General features: G+C 40.0%; 1 protein-coding gene across 1 annotated transcript in view; it reads left to right on the top strand.

Annotated features, from left to right (window-relative positions):
• The window catches only part of vps53 (VPS53 subunit of GARP complex), a 234,501-nt gene extending 215,522 nt beyond the window's left edge, over window positions 1-18,979 (top strand). The window contains exons 21-22 of the mRNA XM_060848004.1: window positions 12,728-12,832; window positions 17,060-18,979. Coding sequence (XP_060703987.1) covers window positions 12,728-12,832; window positions 17,060-17,230 — 276 coding nt within the window. The 3' untranslated portion in view covers window positions 17,231-18,979. The remainder of the gene's footprint in view (window positions 1-12,727; window positions 12,833-17,059) is intronic.
• Window positions 18,980-21,582: the final 2,603 nt, after the last annotated feature.

Here is a 21,582-nt window from a genome sequence, read left to right as displayed (position 1 = left end):
TTTGTATGGACCTAAGGAGTACTAACACAAATCAATTTTGTCGCTGGATCTAGTTTAATACTTGTATGTGTATTATTGTTAAGTGTAGTATCTTGAATTCCTGTTTATCCACTGAGGTTAAAATTGTTTGTCTTCTGTTCTCTATCTCTTTCCTCAGCACGTAGATCCTTTGTGGTATGTATTTATATATAGAGAGGCTTATGTAGTACATACAGAGATGGAGGCATGGATATCCTGCCTCACATCAGCTGCATTTCCTAACTACAAAGTGTTTCAATGCGAGCACGCTAATTAAATCTGACTAAACTGTCTGGCGCCATTTGCTATCTGGAAGTTGGGTGAATGAATTTACTTTTCGTACTCTTCAAACTTTGAGATGTTTCTGAATGTTCAAACTTGACATATTTGAACTTGTCTAATTCATCCTTACAGATGAATTGCAATGAATGGTGTCAGGTTCAGTTACAGACAGAATTATTAAACCAGGAGTTTAGAAAGGAGAAAAATAAGCCTGAAAGCCTAAGAGAATGAATAGCATTAAGTAATTTTAAACTGTGTCAAAAGATTTTGCTGACATGAAGCACTCTCAAACCTTACTACTTTCCCCAGAAATGTACTGCAATGAATATAGTCATTTGGTTCATTGCATCTGTGTTAGCTCTGTAAACATTCATCCACTTGTAGAGTCATAAAGATGTACAGCATGGAAACAGACCCTTCGGTCCAACCCGTCCATGCCGACCAGATATCCCAACCCAATCTAGTCCCACCTGCCAGCACCCAGCCCATATCCCTCCAAACCCCCTTCCTATTCATATGCCCATCCAGATGCCTTTTAAGTGTTGCAATTGTACTAGTCTCTACCACATCCTCTGGCAACTCATTCCATATACATACTACTCTCTGAGTGAAAAGGTTGCCTCTTAGGTCTCTTTTATATCTTTCCCCTCTCACCCTAAACCAATGCCCTCTAGTTCTGGAATCCCCCACCCCAGGGAAAAGACTTTGTCTATTTATCCTATCCACACTTAATCCAATTCTCTTAAGTTGTCCTGTAGAAAATTCCTTTTAAAAATCCATATCGGTAACATCCACTGTATTGGTTTTGTAAATATATTCTGCTTTCTTTGCAAAACATTTGACGATATTTGTCAGGCATGCTTAGCCTTTTACATATCTGTGCAGGAGAAAGTGAGGACTGCAGATGCTGGAGATCAGAGCTGAAAATGTGTTGCTGGAAAAGCGCAGCAGGTCAGGCAGCATCTGACCTGAGCAGGAGATTCGACGTTTCGGGCATGAGTCCTTCTTCAGGAATGAGGAAAGTGTGCTAAGCAGGCTAAGATAAAAGCCTTTTATCTTAGCTTGCTTAGCACACTTTCCTCATTCCTGAAGAAGGGTTCATGCCCGAAATGTCGAATCTCCTGCTCAGGTCAGATGCTGCCTGACCTGCTGCGCTTTTCCAGCAACACATTTTCAGCACATTTCTGTGCAACCAACCTCCTCTTTAATCCATGCCTTTGTAAGTAAGGATCAATATATTCACTGTCACTGCTCATACTCACTTGCTAGGACTCACATCACTGAGTCACTAGGATCAGTCCTAGACCCACTTCAGGCTTGAACACCAAAACCAAGACACAAACTCCAGTGTTTGCTGAGGGTGGGGTATGATGGGTGCCGTTTTTTAGATAAGACATTAGACCTGGTGTAAAAGATCCCACAGCACTATTTTGAAGAAAAGTAGAGGGGTAACCCAATATTTATCCTTCAATCAACATCACAAAAACAGATTATCTGTACATTATCACATTGAGGTTTGTGGGATCTTGCTGTGCACTAACTGGCTACCTTGATTTCTATGTAGGAACAACTGACTGCACTCACAAACACTTTATTAGCTTTGAGACGCACAGCGAGTATGAAAATTGCTGAATAAATACAAGTCTTTTTTCATTCATCTTTTTATCGATTCCTTTTAAATCTTTTTCCTCTCACCATAAACCTATGCCCTCTGGTTTTGGACGATTCTACCTTGGGGAGAAATCCTTGGCTAGTCACCCTATCCATGTACCTCACGATTTCATAAACCTCTATAAGGTCACCCCTCAGCTTCAGATACTCTAGGAAAAATAGCCTCTCCCTATAGCTCAAACCTTCCAATCATGGAAACATCCTTGTAAATCTTTTCTGAACCCTTTCAAGTTTCACAACATCCTTCCTATAACAGGAAGACCAGTATTGAACATGATCTCACAACTAGCAGCTAAGTAGATAGTTAATCAACTTGGTCTGATGATAATTAAAGGAGGAGTATTGACCATGAAGCTAGTTAGCTAGAGGCACTTGAATATTCCTATGAAATTTCCCATATCCATCTGAACAGCTCGAGACATGTTCTCCGTTTATACGTATGTGTTCTCATATAAAACACTGACCTTTGAGGTGGAGAGACTGAGGCTGAGTTGCCAGGAAAATTGCCTGACAGCTCATCCCAGAGTTACTTTGAACACTGGCTCACAAGCTGATTTGGTACAGTCAGAGAGAGAAAGCATTGCCCATCCTTCGGTTAAGGAATTTGTGGCTTGTGAGACACCAAGAAAAAAGGCACAAAGCGTACTGTAAAATCAGAAGGAAAAATAAATAGAAATGCTTAGAATTTCAAAAATGTTGAAGTTTACCTCTTGAGAATAAATGGTATTTAGTTATCCAAGATTTTGTTTTTCCTACTGGCCTTCACTCTTTGTTGAAATTCTGAGTGAATAAATAGCAAACTCCAGCTGCTGCTCATTCTTATTCCAAATGCTATTTGGTATAACTGCACCACATCTTAAGATTCTATGAAGAGAAAAGTCATGTTTTGTAGATTTTGAAGAAATTATTTCCACATGAGTTGCGTATGATAATTTGACTACAGCTCTCTTATCCCGTTTTTACTGGGCAATCTTAATTGGGGAATTTTCAGCTGGTATATCTTTTCCAGGATACCCAGTACCTTAATGCAGCAATCAAAACCTCAGGTTTTAATGCTTAACCAGAAGAATGCTTAATTGCACACTCCCTCTTTTGGATACTTTTGCTTATGATTGCAAATCAGCTTGCCATTTGAACAAAGCCTTTTGAAAATTTGATACCAGAAATGTGAAAAACATTGAGATATAAGGAAACTTAATCTATTGGAGAAAAATAGGACAAAAACTACCTGCTGTGGCCTCAGAATGTGACACCAATGAGATAATGACACTTCAGAGACATTTTTTTGTGTTGTTCTAAGGAGTGTTTACATTGTAAAACTTTAAAGCAAGGATCAGATTGTAACACATGTTTATAAAGGGAGATGAAAGTGCGTGATATATCCATAATCCTTCACGTATGTATTCTGCAGGCTCCTTACCAGCTCAGTGGGTTTCTCCAGGAAGGATTGAGGGTTGATCTCCTACTTAGACTGAACTATTAAATTATCCAGGATGACAATACTGCAAGTGAGTTGGCCTCAGCAGAGCTAGGGAAGTGGAAGTTTGGTCAGGGTTTCTGCTGTGTGTTGCTGCACGAGTCCTTAAAGGTGGGTCCAGCACCTTCTCAGAAGGAATTAGTGGACAATATTCAGACTTTGTGTGGCGCAAATGATATTTGCCACTTAAGTGTTAGATGATGACTCTGTCAAACAAGACAATGCCTGACCACTTCTCTTGCCATTCAGGGCTGTCCTATTGTTTAAACCATACTATCAGCACACTCATTGATGAGATATGGGCACAGAGAGCACTGGAAACACTCAGCAGGTCTGGCATAGATGCTGCCAGACCTACTGAGTTTCTCCTGCATTGAGTTTGTTTCAGATTTCCAGCATCCACAATGTTTTGTCTTTATCATCGAGAGCCATTCAGCTGGACCAACTATACAAATACAATGGCTGCAAGAGCAGGTCAGTGGTTGGGTATTTTGAAGAAAGTGTCTCACCAATTGACTCCCAATTAATTTCTATGAGACACAAGGGTTTGGTAGAATACCATAAGACCAGAAGACATAGGAGTGGAAGTAAGGCCATTCGGCCCATCGAGTCCACTCCGCCATTCAATCATGGCTGATGGGCATTTCAACTCCACTTACCAGCATTCTCTCAGTAGCCCTTAATTCCTTGTGACATCAAGAATTTATCAATCTCTGCCTTGAAGACATTTAGTGTCCCGGCCTCCACTGCTCTCTGCAGTAATGAATTCCAATGAATACCCTTACCCTTCGGTGATTATAATGCACCTGTAACGATGTTCAAGAAAGCTCAACCCCATTCATGTAAAAGCAATCTTCTTTACAGGTACAGGTGACCCATCCACCATGTTAAACATTTACTACTTATATCACATGGCTGCAGCAACTGCCCATCTACAATGTGCACAGTAACTCACTGAGGCTTTTTGAGTGTAAAGGAAGAAATCAGAACCTTTAAATTTTGCACTTGATGATATTTCTTTTATTCTTCCATGGGATGTCAGCATCACTGCCCAGACCAATGATAGGCTAGCATTGGTTACTCATCCTTCATTGTTCAGTTAGGAATAAACAGCATTGCTATGCGTGTGGAGTCCTATGTCAGCCAGACCAGGTAAGGATGGCAGATTTCCTTAAAGGACATTAAGATGCACTGATTCTCAAGCCCCAGTACTCCCAGGGACACCACGGAAGTTCTAATCAAAGCACACACAGTCCCTGCTTTACTTGTCCATTGAAAACAAGGTTCCTGTGTTAAACAAGAGGACTGTTTATTATAAATACATTAGTTCCAAATACAAGTAAACAGCATTGAAAGATCAACATATCGCTATACTAGTTAAAACTTTGAACTTTTTAAAAGCCCTCTACCAGTTAAAACTCAAATCTCTTGACACATGCATGCTCATGTGCACACACACCACAGTTTGATATCACCAGTCCATAACGTGTGCTGAGATGGCTTGCCAGGAGTTTCCATTCTTTAATCTTATTTCTCAAGGTTCTTTCACGGGAAGGAAAGGGCGATTGGTACACTATCAACAAAGTCTTAGTTACTGCTCACAAGCAACAGCTTCCAGAGAGTGGATGGAGAAAAGATTGGCTTTGAGGCTTCAGGTTCTTTTTGCCAGGCAAATCTCCCTGTGTCACCACCTCACGCCCACCCTCACCTCACCCCACCCCGCGCCCACCCTCATCCCTCACCCACCCTCACATCACCCCACCCCATCCCCACCCCACGCCCACCCTCACCTCACCCCACCCTCCATTCACCTTACTCCACCCCACCCCCACCCTCACCTCACCCCACCCCATGCCCACCCTCATCCTTCACCCACCCTCCCCTCACCCCACCCCACCCCACCCCGTGTCCACCCTCACTTCACCCTCATCCCACGCCCACCCTCATCCCACGCCCACCTTCACCTCACCCCACCCCACACCAAACTGTCTGTCTACATTCAGCTCTCCCCATGCCCCTCCCCGAATAAAGCAATGTAAATACCACCACACGCACGTGCAAGCACATGCACGTACACACCCCCTTTTTAAAAGTGTAGCAATTCCTTCCACAATCTCTCCTTTAAAACAGTGCTTTTTTCATTTTGATCCACAATCAAAAATGCAGGGAATAAAATTGTGATCTTTAGGCCAGTTAATCTTGTGACTGTTAATATTTTAATGTTAGGAGTGGATCCTTTGCAGCAATTTAAACTATCACTAATGTAGGTGACATCATTTATTGTGGGGAAGTGAATGACTTGTTCTTGAACCTTGTTAAGGCTATCCTGAGAATCAGTTGTCTTTGCTACCAATTTATAATTGTATTTCTAAATTTCTAAAACACACTAACGTCAATTTCCTGCATTATCCTGCTTCAACAGCTGCCTATCTAAAAAGATCTGATTTGAATCAGTTTTTTTTTAACCTGAGTAGCAGTGGCAGGCATCACTGGATTTAACACACTTATTTTTGTTTAATACTAAGGTTCAATTAAGCATCAAGATATCTAATAAAGTTATGGTTCATAAATGGAAATGGACTGGCTCGCTACAAACTAACCAACAGTTGGGTTGGTACTCTTTGATATAATTTGATATTGGTTACCATACTAAGGATTTAACAAGTGTGCTAACTTTTGGTGCTGATTTGCAATGGGGGTATGGCTGGTAAGTGTTGGCACCTTTTCCCCTTATGAAGCCTTTCACCTGCTATACCTTAGGCCATTTCCAGTACAAATCATTACAGTGATGGAATGGATCTTATCACCAAATTTCATCTTGCTACATCCCTCAACTGCTCTGAAACCTTCTCCTCCTACCTCAGCTTGTTCCACTTCCTTCATCTCCTTTAAAATCATTCTTCTGCCACTAACCAACTTCACCCATGTTTCCCACTCTGGTAAGAATGGCAGATTTCCTTAAAGGACATTGACATGTACTGATTCTCAAACCCCGGTACTCCCAGGGACACCACACAAATTCTGTCGTCTTTGGCCTCTGTGCCAAAGGATTTCTCTTTTTCATCGTTTAACTGACCTTGTCTTCCGAGTTCTGTACTCTCCTGTCCTCCCTTCACATTAATTTTCTGCTCAAATTCAAAGCAGTATTATCATCTGAGATCTTTGCGCTCCTCCAGTTCTGTTTTTTTTTGTATATCACTGATTTTAATTAAATCCAGCATTGGCAAGTGCACTTTTACCTACCTGGATCTGGAGGTTTGCAATTCCCTCCCTGTATCTTTCTAGCTCCGTGTCCTCCTTTCATACGTTCATTAGCTTTTCGTAACTTGCACTGATATCTCGTGATATGACGCTGATAACAAAGTTTTTGTTGGATTATTTGCTCCTGTGAAGAGCTTTGGGATGCTGAACATGCATCATAAATAAAGACAAAAGTTATCGTTCTTGATATAAAAATAAATAAAGATAGAAAAAACTGCTGACATGCAGTTCGTCATTTCACACTATCACACAAGGTCAACATCTACCTCAGAGCTTTTAGGTGACATGGAAGGAGAAGAATACAAATACATGTAAGAATACTAAAATAACTCCACAAAGGCTAGTATCCTGTCACTTTTTTTTTCATATGTGGAGAGTCCTTGACACTGATCCAGCTCCCTCAGAACCAGCTCTTAGCGTGAGCAGAACCTCTGACATGCCTGTTCTTGTGTCAGCTAGGGCTCCCTGATTGGACCAGATTAACAGCACCAGTCAGGGAATTCATATTCTGAGGTCCACCAAGCTGACCTTGTTACAATCACGACAAATATGAACGAGCACCCAGCATTAGAAATCTGAACTTGGCATATATACTATCTGGCTCGTGCAGTTGGAAATAAGATTTCTTTATGTTGAGTCTATTTTAGCTGATGAAGAATTTGAGTTGCAGACTGTGAAGGTGAAAATGATTAAAGTCAATGATGTCTTCAGACTGAAAAGAACTGGAGAATCTCGGTTGTGAATGACCCAACCTTTGACATGTTCTGCTACAGTCAGCTGTATTTTGCGTGTTAACAAGCCAGTTGCTAATCTCTCTGCCCCCGCTGCACACTGGAGTGGAAGATTGTCTCAGATCGCAGCAAGTCTATTGCAATGACATTGAACAGAAGAAATAAATCCTTTTTTATATGAATAAATAACCAGTGGTGTTTTCCTTTTACCACAAAGCTATTGCAGTCAGGAAAAGGATCAGGGAATGGCTTGCTTAGTGGTGGCTTTAGATATTTCCCCTATGTTTTTGGCAGGCTTTTACCTGACCTTTTTGGTACACTGTATATACAACAGGGACGTGCAATGAAATAAATCAACACTGCACTTGACAATATTCCAGGTTTGCGTCTTTAGCTTTTTCTTTGATCTCTGCATCAACCAACTGCCTTAGGAAGCTGCCTAATTGTTTGGATTGAAGGTCACTACTATAGGATACAAACTAATCAGCACCCCTTCCTCTTCTGTACCGGAAAGAGATCACGAGATGTAAATTGAAAACTACTCCTCTGTTCCCTCACTGCTAAAGGAAATGTGTAACTCGGCTAAATCTATCAAAAGGGTCCCAGGTTTTGATTTTTCAATTTGCATTGCATTAGATGATTGCAGGCAGCAGAATGGAATAGATCCCTCAGATGGCTTACACTGGGAAAGGAAAACTACTATTCTCACCCCTGATGCTGTTGGAAAATGCATTTGGGTGGCATCAATATCAGGACAAGAGTCCGCTTGACTGAGTCTCCGTACCCCTTGAATACTTAGGAACAGGAGTAGCTCATATAATACTTGAAGTCTGTTCCTATATTCAATTGCTGAACTGTGTTGTAACTCAGTGAATCTGCCTTTGCACCATATCCCTTGACACTTTTTACAAAGATTTATTGGTCTCACATTTAAAATTAATAATTAAACTAGTATCAGTTGTTGTTCCAAACTTTTAGACGAATCCAGTAACACTAGACTTTATCTCCCTAGTCTGTTTTTCTTCATACTTTAAACTTGTAAATTTCTGGAAGTATGATTCTTGGACAGAATTTAATGTCCTTCCTGTGACTGTATGTGTTAGTGTTTAAGGAGTTGGGTACAGGAGACCCTTCATCTTTTCATCTCCACTCCAGTTACATTTTTGGCACAGAAGTAGCCTTTCCCTCCATGCCATTTGAAGTTTTTAAGTGGGCAAATAATCCCTAATTAATTGGGGGCCCTCTTGTCAAAGGCATTCATTACCTTATCAAGGGCTCCAACATTGGGATTTGATTGGTTGGGAGAGGGTGGGGGTGTTGCCTTCTGGGCATCTACCCCATTTGCTCTTGTTGCCAACAGCCCCACCCTGTAAAGCCCTTCTACCATCACTCACTTGTGGCCTGAGGAAGTTAAGTGTTCATCCAGCAGTCACAAGCCTGAGTGCCAGTTGTAAGCACCAAAAATGTGCTCGTAGACTGATCCAGTTCAAGTATACTGATGGAAAGTGGCAAGATATTGCAAAAGGTTAGTTGAAATCAATTTAAAGATATATTTATTTATTTATTCATCTACCAAGAGTCTAAGTTATCAAATTAATTTTACAAGTTATTAATTTTGTGGAAGGCATTTGCAATCTTCAAAGTCTGCATTGTCTAGTTGACGTAGTTGTCTTGATGGGAAAAGGACTCAAAATGTTTATTGTTTTGTTGGAGTCTTGTTTTTGTTTTCTCTTGTTTTCTACTGGAAGTTGTGAGATGTACCAACAAAGCAAATGTTGATTTTGTTAACCAGAATTGTTGCACAACAAAGCTCCTATAACACAATGAAAGCAAACTTTTGGCTTTTCCCCAGTACTCAGCAGTGAATGACGGAGGGCTTGATACATATTATTTGGGTGTTACACATGGATTGGATATAAATTATAGGTATTTTCTAAACACCCTATTCAGAGATGTAATTCTATACCTAGGGAGCAGGTGGGATGTTAACCTGGGTCTCCTGGCTCAGAGGTAGGAATGCTACCATTTGTTGTCTTGCCATTTATTGCCATGTGATTGCCATTTCCAACACACCATAGAAGCTTTTCTTTGCATTTCAAATTAAATCACAGATAATTGGTCATGGTAATCGACAACAGCTGACAACCTGTATTAAGGCTAAATTATCATGAATATAGAACTATTTATCCAAATCATATGAAATATTAATTGGTATTGAATCCAGTTTTTGTCATCCATGCAAATATGATTTGAAATGCTAAATCAAAAGATCCAACACAACGTATTTTGATTTTAGACAGTTTCTCATTACTTAAGACAGATGAATTGACTGGCACCATCGGCCATTCCGACTGATTTAGATGGTTATCTTTTTGGAAAAATTGTGATAGCGATAATTAACTAATCCTATGGCCATGATTGTGGCTAAATTAATCTACCAATGGCTCCAGTCAGTAGGAGATGAGGAGGGGTAAGAGTGTGATGGACAATCTAAAGTTCCATATATTCCTGTGAAAACCTTGGTCTTTCATTTTTGTTTGTAGGTTTTCTGTGAATTGGCAAGTGTAAAGTTTACATTATTTTTCCATTCTTTTTCCCGAAAATCAGTCCTTTAAAGTTCACTGTTGTTGACCTACTGCTTCAGTTTTCAGATTTTGTTAATGTGAAGTACTCTGCAGTGAAGGTGGATGTGGTAGTTGTTATTTGCTGTCCCTCAGTTCAATGTTGTAAGTTTCTGCTATGTTCCTTAACGTGACTAAATCTTAATGGACAAATCTAAATAAAACCTGAGTAAAACAGTTTGAGAAGAGGAATAACATAACTTGGTCAATTTATTCCTCTTTTGGAATTGATTACCTCAAAGGAGTCTTCTGCTTGGTGTTTCCCATTGATTGTAGGACAATTGTTGCAAGCCTGTTTGATGTCGGACTAACAAAATGTGAGATCATTGCTCCTGTTTACTCGAGCTTTTTCAGTCGTGGTGGCTGATAACATGCCAGATGCAACCATTACAGATACAAACCAATCTTAAAAAGATAGCCTGTTATTATCTTGGAGTTTGAATTTAATAAACATGTTCGAATCTGTAATTAACCTCTGCCTTCACTCTGGCAATGGTAATTAGATTTTATTGTTCAAGATCCACCTAAGCAGCAGAATTGAATTCTTGAGTTTTGTGGTGTAATGCGTTTGTCCACACGTATCTATGTCGAGCAAAGTCAGGGCAAAATCTACCAGTGTATCTAAAAATCTTGTGCTTTATATTTGCAATACTGCAGGATCACAGTTTATCACAGATGTAATTCATTTTGTAATTAAATGAAGCAACCCAATGTTTGTTTGCTTGTTCAAGACTTTTGCTGCACAAGAATATTAAGTTTATACAGATCAAGATAGATAGTTAAGTTACAGATTAACTATGAAACTGAAAGGTGTAAAACTCGAGTAGAATGGCCTACTCTTATTCCTATGGCTTGGAGAGTTGAAACTATTAATATCTGTAATTGGCTGTCCAATTGAAAAGGATTAGAATTTTTTGGATTTGCTTACAGACGCCAATACTTCATTTAATTCAGTACTGGAGCAACAGTTTTAAAAAACAAACTGGCCAATTAAACATAGCTTTATCTTATTGACAAGTTATCTTAGCTATGGTTAATGTAGGGTAGGCGGTTCGGGATTAATCCTGGGCGTTCTTGCATTGTGATCCTGGGAGTAGATTTGCAAAACTGTCCACTGCAGTTGGAGCAAGACCTGAGGAAACTAAAGTAAATCTCTCCAGGGAAAACCATGTCATAGTTTACCCGACCACAAACTAAATGGTGGATCCATTTGATATGTTACAAATTGAGATGGCCACGGCTATACTGGAAATGACAGTTTCTAGGTTACAATGTAATAGCACTAAGTAAACAGGACAAATATTCTCAGGATACACAGTAGACCATTTCAGTCTGAATTGAGAAATTCCTTCGCCCATACCATCATGAACCTTTGAACTTCTTCATTACAAAAGGCAGTGGAACTGATTTCTAAAGACTGAAGGTGTGAAGGGGTATGGGGAGAATATGCATTGAGATAGAGGATTAGATGTGAGCATGCAGAATTGTGGAGCAGGCATTATGGAGTGAATAGCAGAGTTGACGTTTCGGGCATGAGCCCTTCTTCAGGAATGAGGAAAGTGTGTCCAGCAGGCTAAGATAAAAGGTAGGGAGGAGGGACTTGGGGGAGGGGCATTCCAACGCTTTCCTCATTCCCGAAGAAGGGCTCATGCCCGAAACATCAACTCTCCTGCTCCTTGGATGCTGCCTGACCTGTGCTTTTCCAGCAACACACTTTCAGCTCTGATCTCCAGCATCTGCAGTCCTCACTTTCTCCTCGAAGATTATGGAGTGAATATCCTAGTCCTGTTTTCTGTGATTCTGAAAGATTTGAAATGTTGTAAATGAAATATATTTATACTGTAAATAACATGTTAAAGTTGTTTGACTCTAATTGAAATAGATACAAAATGAGTCTGTACCTGTAAAAAGAGGAGATTTGTACTTTTCTTTCTGTTCTACAATGGCACTGTGTTACTCAGGCCTGTCGAGGTGAGTCTGTGCATCTTCTGCCCTCGAGTCTGAAAGGTTTTTCAAACGATGTGGCTTTACATTGTATAGTATCAAACAGGATACGGATCAGGCTCAATGGCAGGTTGCTGTCATTGTTAATTCTTCATCAGCCCACTAAGTAAATCACTGTATTACAAAGTTATGTACTTCTATAGTTTAAGGAGACAAATGGCAATATCAGTATTGCCCCATGGTAGCATATCTTGGAGCAATGGAGAAATTACAATCCACTCACTATTTTCTCCTTCAGACTAAAGCAAGGACATCAACAATAGTGAAAAATGAGGAAAGAACATGGTGTGTGTCAAAGAATTAAAAGTCAAATTGTGGTGAATCATATGCTCCTCCTATTCCTTTATCGAACTTGTGGATGTTAAAATGAACAATGCATGGGCCACATTCTTCATTTAACCAAAACTAGGTAACTTCCCAATTGATTTCATTTTGGTTCATAGGTTCTTGTTGTCTACAAAAATATATGCATTTTAGGTTTGATGAGGCAAAATATAAATTGCATTGTGTTCATGGCGTATATCAAACATTGTATTTGAAGGCTTTGTGAGAAATGGTCTTTTGTAAACAAAGGTTTTTTTTTGGCAAAACAATGGTCAAAATGATTGAGGCAAACTTTCCTAAAGCATATCTTAACTATTTATTTTCTCTCAAACTTATAGGTGGTAATGGCACCTCATGAAGCATCTGTGGTGTTTGTCGATAACTACATCAAACTCCTGGCTGATTGTAGCACGGAAACATTCCAGAAAGTTCTTGACATGAAGGTGAGGTTGTAGAAGCATATTTTCATTATTAATTCCGCAAATCCAATTTTTATAGGACCAGCACTTGTTTACTATTCTTTCAAAAAAATGTATAAAAAGTTTCAAAAATATTTCTGTCTAGTTTTTGTATTCTAATTTTCCCCTCCTTATTAATCTTTGGGTCATTCTTTACTTTTTTAATATTCCACCCATTTTCTGATTTGCCACTCCTCTGTTTGTTTTTATACCCTTGAATATTTTCCACTTCATTTCAATTGACCTAATTCCAGTAACTTTATCCAGCTCTGTTTTAATGCCCTCATACTTGCTCTTATTTAAATAAAAGTCTCTGCTTCAAACTGAATATAAAATTCAGGAGTCATATGTCTAGGGTTGCATTCACTATGAGCAGGAAAGTGGAGTTGAGGACTATCAGATCAGCCATCCTGCTGTTAGGTCGTATGGACTGGCTGTTAAATATTGGTGGTTACAATATATTCAAAAAAAGAGAGAAAGGAAAGGAGGAGGAGTATTAGTTCCAGACAGCAATACAGTGCTGGTGAAAGAGGATGTATCAGAGGGTTTAACGATGTAGTCAATTTGGATAGAGCTACAGAATATAATTGCATTGTTCGGTGTACTCTACAGACCAATAACTATTGGGAAGGATGAAGAAGAACAAATCTGCAGGAAAGTTATACAGCATTGCCAACATTATTGAGTCGTTATAATGGAGACTTCAATTACCCATAGATCTTGGTGTGTTGGGGACAATTTCAAAGTTTGCAGATGAGATAAAACGTGAAAGAATTGTAAACTTTGAGGAGGATTATGCAGAAATCCAGAAGGACATAGACAAATTCATGGAGTGGCAAGTTGAGAGGTTCAATGCAAAGAAATGTGAGGTGATGTATTTTGGTAGGAAGGACATTGAAAGACAATATAAGTTAGGGAGTACAAGTCTAAAAGGGCACAGGAGCAGAGGGACCTGGGTGTATTTGAGCATAGATCATTAAAGGTGGCAGGAGAGGTGGGGAAAATAATAAAACAGATTTCCTTTAATTTTCTTTTATTATTTTTGCAACCTCTAGTCTTTTCTGATGATTTACTCTTAGATTTGTACTCTCCTTCCCTTACTGTCATCATCTATTTATCATTTCTATAATATATTTCCCTCTCACCATGCTTCTACTCTTGGCTTTACCACATCTTTCTAAATTTGATTGTTTATCCTCACTGTTTAGTTTAAAGTCCTTTCTACTTTCCTAGTTATATGGCTTGCTTGATTACTAGTCCCAGTATGGTTTAAATGTTAACTGTCCCAGCAGTACAGACCCTGCTTTGCCCAATACTAATACCAGTGCCTCTAAACTAGAACCCACTTCTACCACACCAGTCTTTCAGACAGAGATTTCAGATTCTTTGAGGTTCTGCTTAATTCAATGCCTAGCCTGTTATACTGACTTGGAAAATCACCTTCCTTGTCCTGCCTATACCATTGGTATCTGCACAGTGCACAACAACACCACCACCCGTGCTTCTCGAATGCCAGGTGGATATCCTGAACCCTGCACAAGGCAGGCAACACAGCCTTCTGGACCTCTGCTCTTTGCTGCTGAGAACAATCTAAATCCCCCTCACTATAAGTGTCTCCAATACACTACATTCCCTTTTTGCTCACTCTATTTGAATAGCTTGCTGTGCAATGGTCAATTACTCATCCTCTTTGCAGTTTCCAATATCATTTGAACAAGCTGAAAGAACTGCAAACCTGTTACAATTGCAAAGGCTAGGCTCTTCCCCTCTTCTCCACTGACCTGTCTTACTTACAGTCCCACCCTCCTTTCCCTGACCAGTGACCAAATCTCAAGATCCTGTTCTAAGGAGTGTAACCCCTTTCTGGAAAAAAGTGTCTAGGTAACATTTCCCCTCCCTTATGTGACACAGTCCTGCAGTTTAGCCTTCAGCGCATAAACTCTAAGCCAAAGTACTGAAGCTGCAAACACTTATCGTGGATTTATTTGCCCTGGATCTCAGTGACATCCCTTAGTGCCCAGATTCTGCAATTGCAGCAGAAACCTGCCCAGAATCTTTATTGTCTCTTAGTTAAACAAAATAAAACTGGCTGAGTGATTTATAAACAACAGAGTATGATTAGTGGATACTTTTTCAGGTTTACTTATAGGGACGTAGAGTATAAGAGCAGGGAGGTGATGTTGAACTTGTATAAATTGCTTGTTAGAACGTAGAACAATTCAGTACAGAACAGGCCATTCGGCCCTCAATGTTGCGCCGACCTGTGAACTATTCTCAGCTTGTCCCCCTGCACTATCCCATCATCATCCATGTGCTTATCCTAGGATTTTTTAAATCTCCCTAATGTGGCTGAGTTAACTACATTGGCAGGTAGGGCATTCCACACCCTTACCACTCTGAGTAAAGAATCTGCCTCTGACATCTGTCTTAAATCTATCAGCCCTCAATGTGTAGTTATGCCCCCTTGTACCAGCTGACCTCATCATCCTCGGAAAAAGACTTTCACCGTCTACCCTATCTAATCCTCTGATCATCTTGTATGTCTCTATTAAATCCCCTCTTAGCAGACCCAAGTCTCTCAGCCTTTGACATTCATGCTGTGTAGTTGGAGAGTCCCAAGGTGGAAGATGAGGCATTCTTCCTCCAGGTGTTGGGTGGCTAGGATTTGGTGGTGGAGGCGGCCCAGGACTTGGCAGAGTGGGAGGGGGACTTGAAGTGATCGGCCACAGGACAGTGGGGTTGTTTGGTGCATGTGTCCCAGAGATGTTCTCTGAAACGTTCCACAAGTCAGCTTCCTGTCTCCCCAGTGGTGGAGGAGACCACATCGAGAGCAATAGTCACAGTAAATGAGGTGTTTGGATGTGCAGGAAAATCTCTGTCAGATGTGGAAGGATTATTTGGTGCCTTGGACAGAGGTGAGGGGGGGTGGTCTGGGTGCAGGCTTTACACCTTTTGCTGTGGCAGGGGAAGGTGCAGGGAGTGGAGGGTGGGAGTGCGTGGACCTAACGAAGGAGTCACAGAGGGAATGGTCTCTGTGGAATGCTGATAGGGGTGGGGAGAGAAATACAGCTCTGGTAATGGGGCCTGATTGTAGGTGGTGGAAATGGTGAAGGATGATGCACTGTACCAGGAGATTGGGGTGGAAGGTGAGGACCAGGGGGGGTTCTATCCTCCTTCCAGTTGGGGGGGGGGAAGGGGTTCAAGGGTGAAATACAGAAGTGGAGGAGATGCACTGGAGAGCATTATTGATCAGGTGGGCGGAGAAATTGCAATCCTTGAAATAGGAGGCCATTTCGGATGTTTGGAGTGGAATTGCTCCTCCTGGGAGCAGATCCAGCAGAGGCGGGGAAATAGGGAATAAGGCATGGCCTTTTTACAGGAGGGGGTTGGGAAGAGGTGTAGTCCAGGTAGCTGTGGGATTTGGAGGATTTGAAGTAGATGTCAGTGTTACAGCCAAGAATGAATGATGAATAAAACCGTGCAGAGGTCAGTCATAGGAGCCAAGATGATTATCAATCATCATGTAGTTTTGCTTCCCGCTCCCAAATGCATAGCTCCTCAGAAGCTGGCCTCTTCTCAGTCTTACTCTTCACTTCTGTCCTTGCCAGCATGCCCAACATTGCAAACTCATCAACTGGAGAATTACTGGTGAGAATTTACATTCTTTCATTTAATAGCAGTTTATTGGAGCACTGCCCTCTAATTACATCTCCTCAAGTCTGCCATACTCCAGTAAAAACAATTCAAGTGGAACTTTTTATAATTTATATTTGAAACCATAAAATCATGAGCAACTGAAAATTAAACTCTATTTTTAATTAGTGAAGCGCACCAAATTGCAGCTCTGTGGGTGAGGTACTGAGAGATACTACACAGGTGCAGTCACTGAGACGGAGATAACCAACTGCCTTAAACAAGGCGTGGAATAATTATATAGGAGGTACAGCATGGAAACAGACCGTTTAGCCCAGTGGGTCTGTGTCATTGTTTATGCTCCACATGTTTCCTCCCTCTGATTCTTCTAACCCTGTAAGCACAATCGACTACTCCATTCCACTTCACTTTTATCCATCTTGTCCCTGATGCAACTATACTATTCCCACCGCCTTCTACAATGTGACTTTTGTCAGAATAAATGTAAGTGTAATTAAACAGTCGATGTGTAAATTTGCTTGTCATTTTGCTACAAGTCCCCGTTTTTTGGTATTGCAGGGTCTGAAGCGCAGTGAACAAAGCAGCATGCTGGAACTTTTCCGACAGAGGCTACCTACTCCTCCTTCAGGTGGAGAGAACAATTTAACAACATCGTTATCTGCACCGTCCCCTGAGCAGGAATCTTCCAGGATCCGTAAACTGGAAAAACTCATTAAAAAGCGGCTGTAAATGAAGCTCAAAGTTGCACAGATCAGGCTTTTCTGAAATATCGGCTCTTCCGGTTGCTAATGTGACAAAATAACTTTTCCCCTCTCATTGCATCTTATCCTCAATATCTTGTCCCCCTCCTCACTCCTCTTTCCTCTCTGTCAGAAGCTGTCACAGAAGCAGCAACCATCCTGTTTATCTTGGTTTTGTTCCTGGAGATGTTAATTCGCTATTGCAATTACAGTCATCTGTCCAGCTGAGGAAGTCTCCAACCAACCACAATATAGAGACTGTCCCCAACTGCTCATTGTCCACCTCTTCTATTACTCTGGGTTTGAGTCAGAATTCTGAGCTGCCTGAGAAGTTTCACATTCTGCCACTGCACAAGAGGTTCAGAATTCACATAAATGTGTGTAAAATTACAATCAGCGAGTTTTAATGTATTTTGCACAGAGGATAGCTTTGTGTTCCTAATGGGCCAAATGCAGTCATGGAGCTGAAGTGAACCAAACGTTTGATGCGGTGGACCCCTCCAGCAATGGCTGGAATTATAAAGGCAGTGCCCATAGCTCTTCATGAATTAACATAGTCCTGTTTTGTCAGAATTGGAATGGTCCCATTATGTATATGTACTTGAACAACTGGAAATTTCATATAAATACTGATCACGGAAACCCAAATTGTTTAACTGACTGGTACAATTTCACTTAATTCAAAGGAAAGACTGTACATGTAACATGTTCAGTGTTGGAGTTCCGTAACATCCTGGAGTTTATTTTCTGAAATTCACTCCAGAAATGTTCAGAACGATGCTGTTAGCAGTTGAATTGCAATAAAGTTCCACTGCTGCATTAGGAATTGGAATCTTGATATCAGGATATTGCCTTGTTGATAATTTGATGGAACAGAATCCAAAGATGTGCAGATTAGGTGAATTGGCCATGTTAAATTGCCCATAGTGTCCAGAGATGTGGAGGTTAGCTGCATTAGTCAGGGGTAAAATGTAGAGTAGAAGGGTAGGGGAATGGGTCTGAGTGGGTTACTCTTTGGATGGTCGGTGTGGACTTGTTGGGCCAAATGGCCTGATCCACACTGTAGGGATTCTATGATTATCAGGACTTTTGAGTACATGAACCATGAATGCAAACTGTCTCCAATACCCTTCCTCACCGTGTGGTCCTAGAGATCCCAAAGCAGACCACTTATTATATCTGCAGCAAAATTGCATATATTTTTAACTCTTTGTGAAAAGGCAACCTTACATACATCTAAAATATGGTGGATGCTTATGACATCCTCATGCTATTTAAATGAACTAAAATGAATTAGGGCAGAACAGTAACTCAAGTAGTTGAGTGTTTGATTCGCCAAGTGGAATGTCAAGAGTTTGTGCTAACTTAGTTTCTGAATTGAATGCTAAAGTTAATGTCAGTCTTTGCTCAAACAGAAAATAAAATCTCTTACAGAAGAGCTTGTGGGAGAAGGGCAGTTCAAATAATTTAATTCACAGATAAGCATTACCATTGGCTGTTGCATAAAAGGACTATGGGACATTGAGAGTGAGAATACTTTTATTTCACTCTGTCTTGGGTTTGATCTTGAGTAATACTCACATTGAAAGCCCTCAGGAACTAGAAGAGTGACAAGTGATATAAATTTGTAAGTCTCAAACTAGTTCCAAATAAGCAAAGTTAAAAATCTCACAACACCAGGTTGTTATAGTCCAACAGGTTTATTTGGAAGCACTAGCTTTCAGAGCACTGCTCCTTCAACCACCTGATGAAGGAGCGGCGCTCCGAAAGCTAGTGCTTCCAAATAAACCTGTTGGACTATAACCTAGTGTTGTGATTTTTAACTTTGTACACCCCTGTCCAACACTGGCATCTGCAAATCCAAATAAGTAGGTGCCCATAACATATACTGCCCCACAGCATTAAGCAATGGAAAAAGGTGTAATTCTCATTAGCCCAGTATTGAAGGATGAAACTGGCTGTTGGGAGTGAATGATAAGAACTGTACCTTTGTATAAAACCCATACTCAGTCTGATCTGAGAAAAAATGTTGTTGATGTTTCAAAATAGTGAGATTTTAAATTTCCTGAGCAGTTCATTTCGAGAGCAGAAGCTGTTAAATATATTATATCCTTACCACCATAACACAAACACTTATAAGCAGGATTTCTGTTATATGGGGCGAGAAACTGTTTTTGGAATTGCTCGGTTGCATTTTCTGGTTTTTCTGTAAATAAAATTCTACTGTATTCCTTATGGAATTCATAATAATGCAGTACTGTTGTTAGAACAATTTTACTTGTATCAACATGTAGAGGCTACAATAATTCAGTGTAACTTTATTCAAATTTCTGACAGTTCAATGTGTTTGCATTACATTCCAACGCTTAATTTAAATCAGATCATTTAAGTTATCTAGCACAAAAAATAGGTTTGAATTATTGAGTAGACTGTAATTCCTTTGGAACTGCTCAGTGTTAAACTTGAACAGTCATTGTCAATTCATGCAAAGGACTTCAAAGATATGGGGATATAATTTTTTTTTAAATTGCCAATGCACATTGTTTTAAACCTGGTTTTAAAAAAAACAGGAACTTCTCTCTCTGTTACACTCTAACACACAGATAAATATACCTAATGGGGTGGATATTGTTTCAAGTTTATACACTAATTTATTCTCTCTGTCTTGTGAAGGCACTAATGCTTGCTGGGTACAGTTTCATAGATATATGCAGCCTGTCAATACCTTTATTCAGGTGCAGTGTTCCAGGCAATGAATGTTCGTAGGTTGTTCTACCAAAGGGAGCAGTACAGTTCAGCACTTCCCCATCAATAATCTCTTTTGTCTTACATCCAGAACACACCTGGGTAGCCATCAGGAATGGAACCTTTAAGATGTCTTATTCCTCTCCTCTTCTCTCCCCACCCCCATCCTGATCATCTGTCTGGTTATTGTGGCCCAACTGTGATCTGTTAAGCAGAACTAATTCACCAGAAATAGAACCAAGATCAAAAATTCTAAATATGTGCAGCACAATTCTGCACCCATTGGGGAAAGTCTTTGGAACTTGTGTTAAAACTTCAGATTTTAATAAAATAATTACTGACACAAGATACTGGAATTAAGTAAATTCAGTAACTGCTCTTCACCGATGCAGACTACTCGTAGGTGTCAGACGTGAAAGAGTAAGACCGGTTCTTTTTACTGAATAGATCTGTTGAATACCTATTGCTTGCAGCTTTCAATCATTTGCCTTTGAGACTAAAATATTTTTGTTGTTTTGTGCATGAATAAGAAACATGCCACTTTAACTTCAAAAAACATGTTAAAGCTATGTAGGTGGCCATTTGATATTTGTGAGGAAACCTAATACCATCCACTGAAACAATGTGCAAGGCATTGGTGACCACCGCCCAGACAGGCTATGGGATTGCAAGCTATACCTTAAGCTTTGTATTCACAGCCTGGTCCAAAGCAAAAACTTTGGAATTGAGGGAGATATTCACAACGCTAAAGAAAGCAAAAGCTCTGTGGTAAACCAATGTTTAGAGAAATCAGTCTTGGTACTTGGCTCCATTATTATTGTCTTTTACACTGGCTGTGTCTGGAGAAACAATGTCCATCTTGCTTTATGTCCCAGTGTAAATGAAAAGCCTTACAAGCAACATAGTTTATCTTGGAATGGATTTTCTTAATTTTCCTTGGTTTGTGTAGCACTTAAGTTTGTTTAAATCTGGGTTCTTCCATTGGACTTTTATATATTTGATTTCAGGATGTAAATTTTATGTTATTTATTTCTGATTTATGTCCAGTTTCACTACTTCCAACATGGGTGTTCAGTTCAGAAATGTTTAAACCTTGTGTGGTGCTGTGTTGAGCCTGTGGTGTATTTTTGGGTGATAACTAGAGTGTTGGAGCTGTTTGCATATTATTTCATCATGCAGACCAGTAAAGATATATTTATCTCATTTGTCGGTGTTTATTTGTGTTGGCGTGATATTTAGGGTTGTGTCAATTAACTGATTATAATCAGTTTTAATATTAATATAAGCAAACATAAATATAAATAATTGATTTAATTAAACAGCTTACTAAAGCAGCCAAGAAGGGAAAAAAGGAGCGATTGTCTATTGTTGATTTTTGTCCAGAACCTATTACTGAGAACTCTGCCATAAAACACTATCACCTTGAATTAATACCATGTGACACTTGCATGCAAAATATTTGATCCCTCTGCATTGTATTTCTTTACTTGTTACTTCAATGGTAGTCTTATCTGTTCACTTTAATTGTTAAAGCTTTGTAAAATTGCATGCAAAGGAATGTCATTTGAATGTCACGCTCAACTATGGCATAATGTT

The sequence above is a fragment of the Hemiscyllium ocellatum genome, chromosome 31, assembly GCF_020745735.1.
Source record: "Hemiscyllium ocellatum isolate sHemOce1 chromosome 31, sHemOce1.pat.X.cur, whole genome shotgun sequence".
NCBI lineage: Eukaryota > Metazoa > Chordata > Chondrichthyes > Orectolobiformes > Hemiscylliidae > Hemiscyllium > Hemiscyllium ocellatum.
The sequence above is the reverse complement of the archived record's forward strand: the minus strand, read 5'-3'. Positions and strand labels throughout refer to the sequence as shown.